The 15,483-nt window shown below is 35.3% G+C and overlaps 1 protein-coding gene across 1 annotated transcript in view; it reads right to left on the bottom strand.

Moving 5' to 3' along the window:
* The window catches only part of LOC135849420 (basic proline-rich protein-like), a 12,981-nt gene extending 4,549 nt beyond the window's left edge, over nucleotides 1-8,432 (bottom strand). Inside the window, exon 1 of the mRNA XM_065369853.1 lies at nucleotides 8,282-8,432. Within this exon, the coding sequence (XP_065225925.1) occupies nucleotides 8,282-8,284 (3 nt within the window). The 5' untranslated portion in view covers nucleotides 8,285-8,432. The remainder of the gene's footprint in view (nucleotides 1-8,281) is intronic.
* Nucleotides 8,433-15,483: the final 7,051 nt, after the last annotated feature.

The following is a 15,483-nucleotide window of genomic DNA, read 5'->3' as shown; positions in this document are numbered from 1 at the left end:
TACTGGAGCCTCCAGCAGATTTTTCAATGCTCGAAATTTCCATAAAATTTTACCAAACAGAGCTGGAAATCCAAAATTCACTGTTAACTCTAATTTATACACCATATCAAGTTTACTGCAGATGGATTCAAGTCATTTTGGAGCCTCCAGCGACTTTTTGAAAATTCATGGAACCTCCAGTGGATTTTTGAAACTTGAAATTTTCACAAAATTTCCTTAATTGAAGTTGGAAATTCAAAATTTATGCTGCACTCCGACTTTAACACGCTATTGTAAATTATACTGGAGCCTCCAGCAGATTTTTAAATGCTCAAAATCTCCATAAAATTTTACCAAACAGAGCTTGAAATTCAAAAATTACGCTGCACTCCATTTAAACACGCTATGAAGTGTACTGCAGATGGTTTCAAGCCATTTTGGAGTCTCCAGCACTTTTTGAAAATCCCTGGAGCCTCCAGTAGATTTTCAAAACTTGAAATTTTCATAAAATTTCATTAAAATGAAGTTAGAAATTCAAAATTTACACTGCACTCCAACTTGAACGTGCTATTTTAATTACTGGAGCCTCCAGCAGATCTTTAAATGCTAAAGATTTCCATAATATTTTACCAAATAGAGCTGGAAATCCAAAATTTACTCTGAACTCCTATTTAAAGATGCTAGTAAGTCTATTGCAGATTGATGCAAGCCATTTCGGAGCCTCCAGCGACTTTTTGAAAATTTATAAAGCCTCCAGTGGATTTTCAAAACATGAAATTTTGTGAAAATTTCATCAAATGAAGTTGAAAATTCAAAATTCATGCCGCACTCCTACTTAAACACGCTATTGTGAATTACTGGAGCCTCCAGCAGATTTTTCAATGCTCGAAATTTCCATAAAATTTTACCAAACAGAGCTGGAAATCCAAAATTCACTGTTAACTCTAATTTATACACCATACCAAGTTTACTGCAGATGGATTCAAGTCATTTTGGAGCCTCCAGCGACTTTTTGAAAATTCATGGAACCTCCAGTGGATTTTTGAAACTTGAAATTTCCACACAATTTCGTCAAATGGAGTTGAAAATTCAAAATTTATGTCACACTCCAACTTAAACGCGCTATTGTAAATTACTGGAGCCTCAAGCAGATTTTTCAATGCTGCAGGAAATTAACATGAATTGTTGCCAAACAGAGCTGGAAATCCAAAATTTACTCCAAACTCCAAATTAAACACGCTATCAAGTCTAAAGCAGATGGGTTCAATTCTTTTGGAGCCTCCAGCGACTTTTCGAAAATTCCTGGAGCCTCCAGTAGATTTTTGAAATTTGAAATTTCCATAAAGTTTCATCAAATGGAGTTGGAATGTCGGAATTTACTCTACACAGGATCCACTGGAGGCTCCAGTAATTTTCAAAAAGTCGCTGGAGGCTCCAGAACGAATTGAAATCTACCTGCAGTTGACTTCATAGCGTACTGAAATTGGTTTACAGAACAAATTTGGGCCTTCCAACCGCATTTGATGAAATGTTGTGGAAAAATCCACTGGAGGCACCAAGAAGTTGCAAAATCTCGCTGGAGGCTCCAAAATGACCTGAACTCACCAGCACTCGACTTAATAGCGTGTTTCAGTTGCGGTGCAGCGTGAATTTCGGATTTCCAATTTCTTTCTATGAAATTTTGTGGAAATTTCAAGTTTCAAAAATCAGCTGGAGTCTCCAGAACTGCTCAAAACAGTTTGAAACCGTTTTCAATCGATTTATTTGGTCAAAAATAAGGCGAAAGCCAAATTTAGGCTTTTTAGGTCAATTGGATAAAATTTTAATTTTTTTCTCATTTTTGACTTACCTAAATTTGATTTTTTTAAATTCACCAAAAAACGAAAAATGAATTTGGGCTGAAGCTACCATCTATTAAAGCGGATTCAACTAAGTACCTAATTCGATCGCAATGTAAGTAGGTAATCGAAAAGGCTAACCATAGCCTTGCATTCGTTCCACCTTAATATTCTCCAATGCGACTTCTGTATCCCATTCCTCCATATCCCATCCCAACATCTCCAATATTTGCCATGTACCTACACCTACATCGTGCATCGCACATCATCCTCGTATTTTTTCATCTACACCATCTATAAAGCAGATACCGTAACAAGCAACAATGTACTCGTATCTAAACGACGTATCCATTGGCATGCATATTATGTAGATTAGACATGGCAGCCTACATATTTTGTAAATATAGGTAAATTATTCATTTTTTGCCATCTCGCGAGTTTTTCAACGTTGTATTACGCATAATTGATTCGAATGTAGAATTAGTGTAGTAACATTAACAAACGAATTAATTATGTCAATGCTAACCGGGCAGTAAAAATATAACTTTCAGTTCAAAGATGAGAAAGCGAAAGAGCACCGACACAATACGACGTAAATGTAACGAAATACTAGAAAATAGGCTGAAGTATTTTCGGTTAGTGCGAAACAACAATTTGGCGTCTTTTTCTTACTCGACTACGATTGATATATTATCGCTGTTGATATTTGATAGTCAAATTATAAGTTGTTATTGCACTAGGTATGTACAAAAAATTCCAAAATTGAACCCAAAACTCAAATTCATATAATTTAGTCGACACATGTCTACTTAATGCAGCATTCTTCGAATACGTACTCGTACCTATGATTTTATGCTGCTTGAAAGCAACCGTGTGTTCGTTTTATTAGGGAAAAATATGTTAATGCTCTAAGAGTAGGTAGAATGATATACTGTCAATTTTCATCTAAAAAAAAAAACACACATTCACTCTCAGCATTCCACAATTTGGTTCGCAATTCGTTTTTTTTGTTTTTCATTTTTTTTTCTTCCAAGTATTTCTCATGCAATTTTTTTTAATCGACCTTTTTTTTTACAAATACGTAAGCGTTCCCGTGTACCTGGAACCCAACCACGAATTCATCTCATCGTATCCTGTATTCAGATGATACACGGTGTTAATTTCAAGGTCGTAATTATTTAATATCTCATCAATGTTGTAAAGGACGACAACTACCTACTACTTGTACAAACGGTGGTATTTTTTGAGCGCTATTAAATTTATGTAAGTCGATTCACCATCCAAGTTTTAGTTTTTAGAAAACCACTTTCAACACGAAACATTTCCAACAAATTCTTCCACTTATTCACGAAGAACAGGACCGGTTAACGCGATGAAGGAGAAAGAAGTAGCAAAAAAACAGACACGGCGTATGTAATAAAAATTGACGAAATTGGAATTCGTTTAATTAGAATGATTCTGGCTTCATCTGATTTTTCGTACTCGTATAGAAGGTATCTGACTAAATGTTAGATGAGCATTTTTTGTTGCGAATAGTACTGCGAATAATCCAACTACATAATTTGGTATTCAACTAAATACATAGTAAGTGAGTAGTACTTTCAGATCGTGTCGCTTTCGGTTTCAACTTCTCGCGAAGTAAATTGGAGTAGGTAAATTTTAATTTAGCAGCTCGTTTATATGTACCATGAATTAATTTACCTATTTACTAACTTTCTAACAAAGCAAAATTGTGATCACGTAGTCATTAAAGTAGTTTGACGCCATTTTAAATGTCAGAGGATTTTGACCAAATTCAGCGCAGACCTCCATTTCATGTTGATAGTTACTCACTAAGGAACCTTTAAACCTCTTCAACTCCGATTGAGCTAAACATTGGTTCATTGTAAGAGCTCGTCACCCAGACCTCAGAACCAAATTTTCAGTTGGTGAACTTAATTTTTTAATTTTTGGTGAATTTTTGATATGTTGGGAATGATCTACTGGTTTCAAAAAGAGCAAACTCAGATGAAAATCTAATCTAATCGACTCCCTACCCTTTCCCAAATCGGTGGGCATCATTTTCAGGCTGATTAGGGGCCTCCAGCAAAAGTTGGGTTTTCTCCAGCAATCTCAAATCCTTTCAGAAGGCGTCGCTGTGATCAACTTCAATAGCTAAAAATCTAATCTTATCGTTAGTTCGACATTCCGAATCGATTAAGGGCGGTGAATCGCAAATCTGAGGTGACGAGTTGAAAAGTGTGCCTAAGTAGGTAATAATTTTTAAAAATTTAAAAATCTCAAATTCTCAAAAAATTCCAAAATTGATAATTTTTGCAAAAAATTAATCAAAATTTTGTGTAGCACCTTAAATGAACCCTTGAGAATCGATTTTTTTCTTAGGTATATTCAGACTTATCTGGAGCCTCCAGCAAAATCTGGCTTTTCTTCAGCAGTTTTAAATCGCTCGCAATATCCTGCCTCAAAAAAGACACGACAATTCCATCCACATTTATACAAGTTCATTTTTATGATCCGCTGTAAAAATGTGCTTTGAGTCTGTCATACATGTGAGGGAGAATTTTTGAGAAAACGGTTGCAAAATTGACAATTTTAGATTTTTCTAGAATGGTGATTTTTTAACATGTACCTATTATGGTCCCGTCCTAGCTAATGCAGTTGGTCAAGTAATCAGGCTATTAATCATGCAAAAGTCACACTTCGACTAAAAATAGGGGGAGGGGGGTTAAAGCATCAAAAAATTATGAAGCATGATGCAAATAGTGAATAATACATATGTGACCTGTTCTGACAATAGGGACCATAAGTCAGATTTTTCATTTTCAATTTTTTGGCCATTTTGAAAACTAGACATCATACCGAGTCGAATGAGACCAATCCCAGCCTCCTAGCTCATTTTTTCCACCTTTTTTCATTTCTTGAACTTGAAGGATTGAAAAACAAAATTTTGAGAAAAACGCATTTAAAGAAAAAAGATTATGAAAACTGATAATTATGTAAATATAGAATTCTGAAAGTGAAAATGATGAAAATAATGTGTACAAGTAGGTACCAATTTGGCAAAAGAAATTTTTCAGCACCACAAATTTGAAATTGTAGATATGTTTTACTTCTTGAATCATCTATGAATTTTCAAAAGCATTTTATTCCTTTCTCTGACCAATCTGGTCTAAAAATAGAATGCATCCCATCTTCCACAACAATTTTTGAACTAAATAAAGCTAGGTACCTACATTGAAAGAGCACCAGGTACAAAAGTGGATTTATTTTTTTGGTTTTTGGTAAATTTTCAAAAATCAAATTTGGGGTAAAAATGAGAAAAAAGTTGAAATTTTACCAAATTGACTTGGAAAGCTGAAAGTTAAGGTACATTGTGGAGTTAGATGTTCAAATTGACACCAGCCGGTAAACCGACTAAAATTTTTCAAATTTTCGTAGTTAAAATACCAAAAAAAAAAACTTCCAAGAGCAAAAAACACGTTATTTGCATTGCATGTAAAAGCAAATGGTAAAAAATAAATGGATTAGAAACGATTTCAAAACAGTTTTGAGCAGTTCTGGAGCCTTCAGTAGATTTTTTAAACTTGAAATTTTCACAAAATATCGCTAAATTCAACCGAAGAAGGTTTCAAGCTGTCCTGGAGCCTTCAGAGACTTTCTGGAACTTCCATTTTTCCCAAAAACACTTCAGGATATGTCTAAATCATATTTTTGTCCAGCGATTTTGTGATTGAAAATTTCAAAAATTTCCTGTTTCCACAGCGTTTTGACATTTTGAGTCGAAGGAAGGTAGTTTTGAATCGTTTTGGAACCACTGGCAACTTTTTTGAAATTCCAGTTTTTCAAAAAAAAAAAATTAACTGCGTCTAAATTAGGTATTTTAAACGTGTGTGATCGAAATTTATGCTTGTCAGTGATCTTCAACAAATTACAAAACCTTTTTTCAAAATCGATGTGTTACAGTTCAAACCGTGTTAATTTGGACAAATTTCGTGATTTTTTTTTTTTGAAAATTGGAATTTTCAAAAAATTGCTGTAGGCTCCAGAACAACTTGAAACCATCTCCAGTCGACTCAGGATATTGAAAGTAAGCTTCAGGGCGAATTTCGGTTTTCAAACTTCATTTGGTGATATGTATTTTGTGGAAATTCAAAGTTTCAAAAGTTTGCTGGAGGCTCCAAAATTCTTTTAAATGGTTCGCTACAGCCTCTAATTTACTTAGCTAGTTGAAAATACTTATAACATGTAGTAGGTGTATTACAAATTTCAGTATTTTTGGCCCAAATTTGATTTTCAAAAATTCACCAAAAATCGAAAAATGCCCTTTAGCATCTGAACTAATTTTGGCTGGTGATATATTATTGTAGTTTATGTGAGAGGTGGTATACTTCCTTTGTATACCTTTGTGCTGTAGGTTCTTGGAAAACATTTGCTTAAACTTTTAAAAATGTGGATAGTGATTTCTCGTATAAAAAAAAAAATAAATAAATAAAAAATTAAAAATAAATGTTTTTTACTTTAGGAGGGATAGTACCTGAATTTTCAATAGCTTTTTCTTTTCTTTTGTTCGGACAAAATTTACTCATACGTCCTCAATACCAAGCTTTTGTTCGAATTTGGAAATGTTAAAAGCCATAAAAATCAATCGTAGCCTAATTTATGAAATAAAGCGTGAAAAACTTGGTCATAGGTACAACTTTTCGAATTATCAATATTTCAAAACTTTTGTCTTCGCTTTTCTCGAGCTCATTTGAATTATATTCTTCAAAATTTTTACGAAAAAACTTTTCCTCAAAGTTGAAAAAAAAAATCACAAAAAATAATACCTTAATTAAATCAAAATCAATGAAATTTTTTTCAAAATATTTCATTTCTCCCTCATTATTAGAATGTTGTTTCACATGATGACCCTCTTTTCAAGAAAAAACCCTTCGTTGGACCTCCAAATAATGTTGGTTCTCTTTTACGGAGCTATCCAAATTTGGAAAAATAAAAAACATAGAAAACTGACGTCTGTAGACATTTTTTGATCATTTTTTAATGGACAGAATCTGTCTAAATAAGCAAATTTTCAAGAAAAACCCGCCCTTGATCCTTCGAAAGATGTTGGTCCTCTTTGTATGAGACCCACGAGTTGAAAAATAAAATTGATGCCTGCGGGTACAAATTATTTGAAAATTTTTCGTCGCTAAGAAGAATGCGAGTACTTCTAAACAGGCTTTTTTTCACTTCTTTTTTGGGAGCACGACCCCAAATCATCAAAAAGAACTGATTTTTGCTTTTCGGTTTGAAATGTCCTATTTTTCTTCCAAAAGTCCTGTATTTTCTCCAAATTTGCGTTTATGGTTCTGTTTTTTTTTCTGCCAATTTTATTCAAATCGAAAAGTGTCAAAAGCGTCAATTTTTGTAAAAATTGTCAAAAAGTGTTCATTTTTGGTAAAATTGTCAAAAAGGCCAATTATTTCCAAAATTGTCAATCAGTCTTGTTCTTGCCAAGATTGCCTCAAAAAACTACTGCTTTTATCAAAATTGTCACAAAAATGGTTTTTTTCGTCAAAATTGTCAGGAATAAGAGTAAATTTTTGGCGAGTTGACGAGAAGTTGTTTTGATAAAATAGTCAAATGGTCGTAATTTTTGCCAAAATTGATCTGAAATTTTTGCTTTTTTGCCAAAGATGTACAAGAAGCAAAGCATTGATTTTTTCCTTGACTGCCTAAAAAAGCCCTCTTTTTATTTCAAAGTTTGCCAATCAAAAGTCATGTTTTTTTACAAAATCAAAAATATTTAACAATATTTTCAATGAAAATGGACCAAATTTAAGAATAAAAAAAACCGTAAAAATTTGAATTTTTTGGATTTTATAAATATTTTGAGAACTGTGAAGGGGGAGAAGGGGGGTTCCTGGCATGACTTATTTTTACCATCAACATGGTTGGAGAAATTTTTCTCATGAAATCTGACAACTTCAGGGTGTTAATAAATATTTTTTTACAAGTAGGTAGTTATAAAAGAGTTCATCCCCACAAGTTCACAACTTTAAAAATTTTCTCTGATACCTACCTATTTCGTTTTTTTCATATTTTGTAAAACTGAGGGGTTCACCAACACCACTTATTTTTCACCGAGGTGACTGGAAATTTTATGGCGTGATTTCTCACCTGAGGCAACAAAATTAGGGGATCGAAATGAAAAAAATTTCCACAAGAGGTATTATAAACCTAAACTTGTAAAGATAGGGTTACCTATTCTATACATTTTAATTGAAATGCTAGTAGATGTGCCTAACTACCTGTGGAGAACTACCTTGTTTGTACTTTTTCCAACAAACTAGCACCTAATTCGAGCTAATTAATTACGAGGTAGGTAATAACGCGAGTAAAACTGCATTAACAATAGAACAATCAAAAGGCTAATAGGCCTCTATACGAGTAAAAACAATACATAAATGCGATCGAGTACTTACCATTTTGTTGGACGCTTTCAGTCGAGGAGCATCATCACCAAATCACAAATAAGAATAACACCATCGAAGGCATATCCGAGTGTTATTAATGGGATGAGTATTATGTAACCCAATGTGTGTGAATTTAGATTCGACATCTATTTATAATGGAAGGACCTGTTTTGGTACATGGCGCTGGCGCTGTAAATAAAAACTCGAGCAGCAGGGGCGAGGGGAGGAGGGAGGGGGCAGTGACAGTACAGTAGGTGAACGGTATAGTAGTACATAGGTATAAGCGCATCATCTGATTTTTTGCATGCGACAAAAAAAAAACCAGTAGGTTAGGCGCTTGTGCTTAGCTTATAGTTTTAGTACAGGTTTTGGCTGCGGCTGTCACCATCTCCACCATCGCATACTGCCATGGCTGCAGCAGCCGCAGCTGCAGCCGCTTGTGTCTTTATACTTTGCATTACATTATAAACATACCTACGTGTGATGTACCTAATTTGACTAAACAAATGAGTCGTCATTTAGCTCAACTAACGATAAGAGGTTTTACTTTCTAATGTGGATTAATATTTAGGTTTACTCGAGGTGAAGCGGGGAGCGCGCGATGGGGCGCCATCGATGGCAAGTATTGCATTGGAATTCGGAACGAAGCTTAATGCAAGTGCGAATTTGCAATTTTGCAGAAATTAACGCGTTAGGGTTGCCAATTATTTACCGTTAATCGTAGGTAAGTATACATTAAGTTGATCCGCCAACGTTGACAACTTCGACTCAACAGCATTATTCATCTCCCACGAATTGTGCAATTGGAGCGATCGCGATACCTATTTATACCTATTGATTTTATTTGCTGTCAATACTCACTTGATACCTTTTGTGACTCATCTTTACATGGCATTGGCAGATGGCATTTGCCAAAAGACTCGTATCAATACGAGTGGCGATGGTACAAGTGAAGAGGTGAAGACTCTACAGCCTACAAATTTCATCGCAAATATGCTTTGGGTATATTTTTCTTCGCTAATACTTCTCCATCTGTCTCGATTGCGTGCTAAGAAGTCGCTCACGAGCGCCGGAAAATCAAGCATTTTTTACTGGAAAACAACCGGTCTTATCTAGAGATACTTGTAATGAGTGCGAATGCACAAGAGCGGATGATTTTTAACTCGAACTCGACACCTGTTCGTTGGTTCGTGAGAAAATTGACAAATGTTTTCGATTTTTTCATCGACTAAAATTTTATTGCAGTAATTTGATATTTTGTTCATGCTTTCGTTAATGTTAGTAATATCAATAATAATAATTGAAGGGTTCCTTTCCAAGTCGGCCTAAGTCCATTTTTTCCGTTTCGAGAAAAACACAAATAAGTGTTTTTCTCGCCCTTCCGCTTCAATAATAAATGATGTGATTATATGGTTGTAAAGCTTGATCTTTCTGCTTTAAAGTACCGTATTGGTATTTTTTTAATTTTGCGTATTTTCAGCTCCAGAGCGCGTCAAACAGTCAGAAAAAGTGGACTTAGGCCCATTTGGAACAATCTGATTTTAAAAATTTCGAAAAAGAGCTGAAAAAACGCGTTTTTTTAAAAAAAATTCACGAATCATTAATTTAATACATTTCTGAAACAATTTCATTTGAAGCACCTTCAAATTTCGTCTATTCTGAAAAAAAAAAAAAATGAGTAAAAAAAATTGAAAAAAAAAATATCAAAAATATTGGAATTTATTTTAATTTTAATCACAAAATCACATTTTCATCACAAAATCACATTTTAATCACAAATTAACATTTTAATCAAAAATTAACATTTTAATCATAAAATCACATTTTTTTAAATCATACAACTGCACTTGTATACAAATACTCGTAAAAAATGTATGATTTAGGCCACTTTGGAACAATCAGCTGTTTTTTCGAGCCGGCAAAACAGCGCTCCTGAGCGAAACAAGTAACGCCAGGTGTTGGGACAAGGTGATAAAGGTGTTAACCGACCTGTACCACCAGATGGCGCTGCTAACTCAAAAATGATAAAAATGGACTTAGGCCGACTTGGAATGGAACCCTTCAATTGAAGAAAATACGTAGAATATACTTTCTTATTCTTCTCCAACTGGCTACACTGCATTTTCAGCATTGCAGCGGTATTTGGTACAAAGCTCTGTCTTTTGCTATTTGATAAAATAGTCCAAGTTTCACTTTCAGCCAAAAGTAGAGCTATCGAGAAATCACACATTTTGTCAAAACTGCCGAATGGTCTTACTTCTTGCTGAAACCCGTCACTGTTTTGCCCCCCCCCCCCCCAAAAAAAAAACCAAAAAGTACGAATTTTTAACCGAAAAATCGAAAAATCGAAAAGAGGTCTCACATTTTTAACAAATACCTACCTACCCATTGTTAAAAAATTCATTTTTTTGCCAATAGTTGCCAAAAGATCATGTGTTTTGCTACTCGTAGAATTGTCAGTCTCGCTTTTTTTTCAAAAATTGACATAAATACATAATTCTAGCTTCTTCAAAAATTATTGTCCAAAATTCAATTGTTATTTCCCGAGAGTTGCCAAAATTCTAGTCTTTCAACAATGGAAAAGTTTGGTGTTTTACCTAAAATTGCCAACAATTATCAAAACTGTTGTTTTTTCATCTGAAAAAATGCAAAAAAAACGCTCACTTTTCGTTTAAAAAAAAGTTGCTGATTTTGTCTGAGATTTTCAGATAATAAATTTGTGTTTTGATAAAATTTTCACTTTTTTGCAAAAATGCCTAAAATTATCCCTTTTTTCCCAATGATTTCTAAAAAGCAAGGGTGGTATAGGCTAGAGATGGGATTTTTATGCAGAAATATGGTGAAAATGTGCAATATTTTATGCAATTTTTTCATCCAAATTACCTATGCAAAATATATGCAAAAATGTCAGTTCGAGTGACGTTGATAGAGTTAGATTATTAATGACTGGGAATAGAGAAATTATTTTAATTATACTGTTAGGTGGTAAGGATAATATTACCTATTGCCGGAAATGTTGTTTTAGTTGGAGAACTGGGAAGTCACTAACATCTACTCTATGCACAAATATCAAATTAAATCATAACTCAATCAATATCTTCAATCGAGTCAATAATATTTTCTATTATTATTTGATCCAATATGAAAATACATGTTAAAGGGGACTAAAAATATAAACTAATCTAAATCATTTTATATCATAAATAATGCTGACGCAACCACACAATGTGGGGGAAGTGGCTACTCTAAAGCATAAAATCAAAGGAATAGTGAGCCAGAGTCACTATATAATATTCTGCATCATCACAAAAATCCATTACTTTGACAAACCAACATATAAGGACTTCTCCCTTGGCATCCAAAATCTTGCTAGGGAATGTACTAGAAGAAAAATCAGAAAACTCACTATTCCACAGATTGGATGCGGGCTAGACCAGCTTGACTGGGTCCAGGTATGGTCAATCATTGTGAGAGAGTTCAGGAAGATACCTATCAATATCAAGGTATGTAACTGGACCTTCCCCAACACCCACTCTAAAACTAATTAATAGCACTTGTACATAAATAGACCATATAACAGTGTAACAAATTAGCTAATATTCTCTCCAAATATAACTTATTTAATTTAATCTATATAGTACAATGTAAATCAGGGATTGCTGAATGGCAAAAAGCGCCTTTAACAACCTAGCCAATGTGCTGGGAAATCGAACGATGAGTCTAGCTCTGAGAAAGAGAATTATGCGATGCTACGTATGGAATGGACCGTTCTGAAGTATTCCTGTGAAACATGGACCATGAGTGCAGAATGCGAGAAGAAAATATCTGCTTTTGAGATGTGGTGCTATCGAAGGCTACTATGGATCTCATGGAAGGACTTCATCACCAACCAAGAAGTATTAGCAAGAATAGGAGAGGAGCGGAAAGTCGTAGTAGAAGATATAAAGAACAGAAAGCTAAAGTATCTAGCTCATAAAATACGAGAAAACGGTATTTTCATGCTAGCGGTACAGGGGAAAATTCAAGGAAGAACTACAAGAGGGAGGAAACGATCGGAGATGTTAACAACAAACTCACGGGCCAACTCTCCCTGTAAGACCCTGAAAGAAACTATCAGATACGCTAGAAACCGGCTGATATAGATGGAAGTATACGCTATCTCCTGTAAAGGAGCACGACTACAACGACGACGATGAGTACAATGTATGTATATTGTAGCACTACCCTAAGCTGAAGGATGGAAGAAACCTATGGTATGCTTTGACTATATATACATGGACTGCTATTTTCATTGTCTGTGATGAAGCCGAAGTAATAGAGGTACTTGATCGGGAGCATCGGGAATTTTCATGCGCGCGCCGGAATCCGAACCACCCTTGCACCTTCCAATCACTGTGAACCACAGAGCGACGAACACCCTCCTATGTTCCAACGACCGCTATGCTTGTTGCAACGAAATCTCGCGCATGCTCAGAGCCCATGTCCCGATCTAGTACCTCTATTGCTTTGGCTTCACGGTTCCTGTTTCAACTCCCATATCGATGGTCCGACGCCATTTAGCGTTAAATCCAATTTTTTTCAAAAATCACTTTTTGGTCAATTCTTAAGGGAAATTTCGCGCCCGATACAGTGGTACCACTGGTTTTTAGAAATTCTGACATCAAATCCCCTTAAAATGAAGAACTGTCCAACCATAATCCACCAATTCGTGGAGTTAACGTCAAATGATTCTCAACTTCTGGAGTTAACGTTAAATGATTTCATTTCAACCAATCACAGCTCATTATTTTGGAATCATGACAACACCTTCATCGTTTTTCGCTCTTATTTCCCTGAAAAATGCCTTAACAGTGTTGGTAGCATTAGAATTCCCTTCCCAACACTTCAAACTAGAAACGGGATTTTCAGTTTTTCAATTAATACCAATTTGTAGAAAATATCTCGATTTGAAAACTTCAACAAGCTCTCCTGTAAAATTTTGGGAATTGGAGTTAACGCTAAATGGCGTCGGACCATCGATATGAGATAGCAGTCCATGTATATATAGTCAAAGATGGTATGTGTCCATCCTCAGCAGTCAGCATTCAAAATTACTCCAACTTTATCCACTATGTAAGGTGGGACCGAGTATTCCCACTTTCACACATAAGAAATAATATCCTTTTGAACAATCCTGCTCTAGGAGATTGCTTTCTGAGGTAGTTAAGGGTACAGTGGTGCCCGGAGACCTTCTAGGCCTACCCCTAAATGGGAGATGGGTCGAGGGTTGCTCCAAATCCGCGGAAGGTGGGAATGCGCTACATCCTAGGGTGACCACTCCCTCAACCCCGAAGTGGTGGGAGCGATTCTAGGATACTGCCTAGGAGCTCCGGGCCTTTGGCCTGGTGAGGGGGGGGGGGGTGTGGGTCAGCAGTCCCAACCAAAACTGGGGCCCCCACTCACTGCAGCTTCAGGACCAATGGGTGGCCAAACCATCCCCTCCCCCTCCTAGTTTTAAACAAAAATGAAACACACTCAATCTTGGCTTAGTTAAAGTTATACATAGTTTTTCTAGTTAAATTTTAGTATTAAGTTTTTCATTTAGTATTAGAATTTACATCACCCTACCCTTAAACTTAAGATTGTACTGGTATTATTCCTGAGGAAGGGCCCCGGCCCGCCCCCTCACCGCAGGGATAAGTAATTATAAGATGTAAATAGTATTCAAAAATAAACCCTTTTTTATAAAAAAAATTCAACTATAACAATCATATCGGATGTATTCGGATACCATTATTTGTTACCTTAATGCCAAATCCGAGTACCTATGTCCATCCAAAAAAACATCGTCGTTTTGCGTCACTGATAAGACTCTGGGAAGCCCTGGATTGAAAAATTTGCATCAGAGTACAGTTAAAATGCACCACCAAAGATACACGAAGCTGACCGATGTTCAATCAGAACTCAACGAACCCTTCAGAGCATATCCAAACCTTATCAGTGATGAGTAAAATTGTACTTTTTTTGTATGGACATACTCGGATTTGGCATTAAGGTAACGTATTTTAATACCATTATTTTAATCGAAAGTGATGAATTAAAGGGTAATTCACACAGATATAATTAGATCCCTATTTAAATAATATTTGTGAATAAAGGGCTTGTGTGCAGTATCCACGAATATTTACATCAATCAGATGGAGCAATGATTAATTTAATAATGGTGATTATTATTTACCACTTACCCATACTGTCCATATTTTCTGTCTCTTTTGCAGTTGTCCCTAATAATAAACACAACAACAGAAATGTAGTACACAAAGCTCTTTTTTGATGAAAAGCATTGTTGATGCCGTGGAAGATCGATTAACATGCCCAATGCCCAAATGTACCGTGATTATTAGAACATTAATAGAGATCATGTTAGAGGGGAAGAGGGGGTCCTCTTCTGCCTATACATCTGTGTAATTTTTCTCATAGTTGCCAAAGTACTGATGAGCTGGAGATATCGATGCTAAGTGAAGATCCTTTCTTACAGCAAGCACTGCCATGGTACAATAGCTTGCCATAAGAAAGGGTCTATAGTTCTCGTATTACCTACACTTCCAGTATGTACATACAGGGTGCCCAGAAATATCGAGTACCCTAAAGAAAGTTTTTCATTAAAAATATAGGTTGGCAACGTGAAATAGATGCATATGATTGGTAGAATGTTATCTCTCCAGTCCAACAACCAATCACATGCTATCATTCACTGTGACCAACCAAAGTATTTTAGTAGAAAACTTTTTTAGGGGCACTCCATATTTCTGGGCACCCTGTAGGTATGATAAGAGTTCTATTTATAACCGCCAAGTCGGTTAAGGCATATCTCACTACATCAACGTATCCCTGAAAAAAGGGATTTAAGCTGAAAAACATTAAAACTGTAGAGTTAAAACCTAACAAACCCAGTGAACAAAAAACACGTTTTTTTTTTAGAAAAATAGGCAAAGAAAGTCATTTATAAATTCAGACTATAGTAAAAAGTTTTGTTTTTTTTGAAAAGGAATTACTTTTCAAAAATCTGACGCAGAATTTTGAAGTTTAATTCTTTTTATTTTTTCATTTTTTTTCAACTTGCGAGGTGAGGCTGACACCAGGGGTGCGATGGGAGGTGTAAAATTCCAAGTTTTCAAATAAGGAACACCATTTACCTACCCTACCTACCTAGTAGTTGACGTTGTAATAAT

This window comes from Planococcus citri, chromosome 1 (assembly GCF_950023065.1).
Source record: "Planococcus citri chromosome 1, ihPlaCitr1.1, whole genome shotgun sequence".
Lineage (NCBI taxonomy): Eukaryota > Metazoa > Arthropoda > Insecta > Hemiptera > Pseudococcidae > Planococcus > Planococcus citri.
Note: the sequence above shows the minus strand (reverse complement) of the source record. Positions and strands in the feature narration are given on the sequence as shown.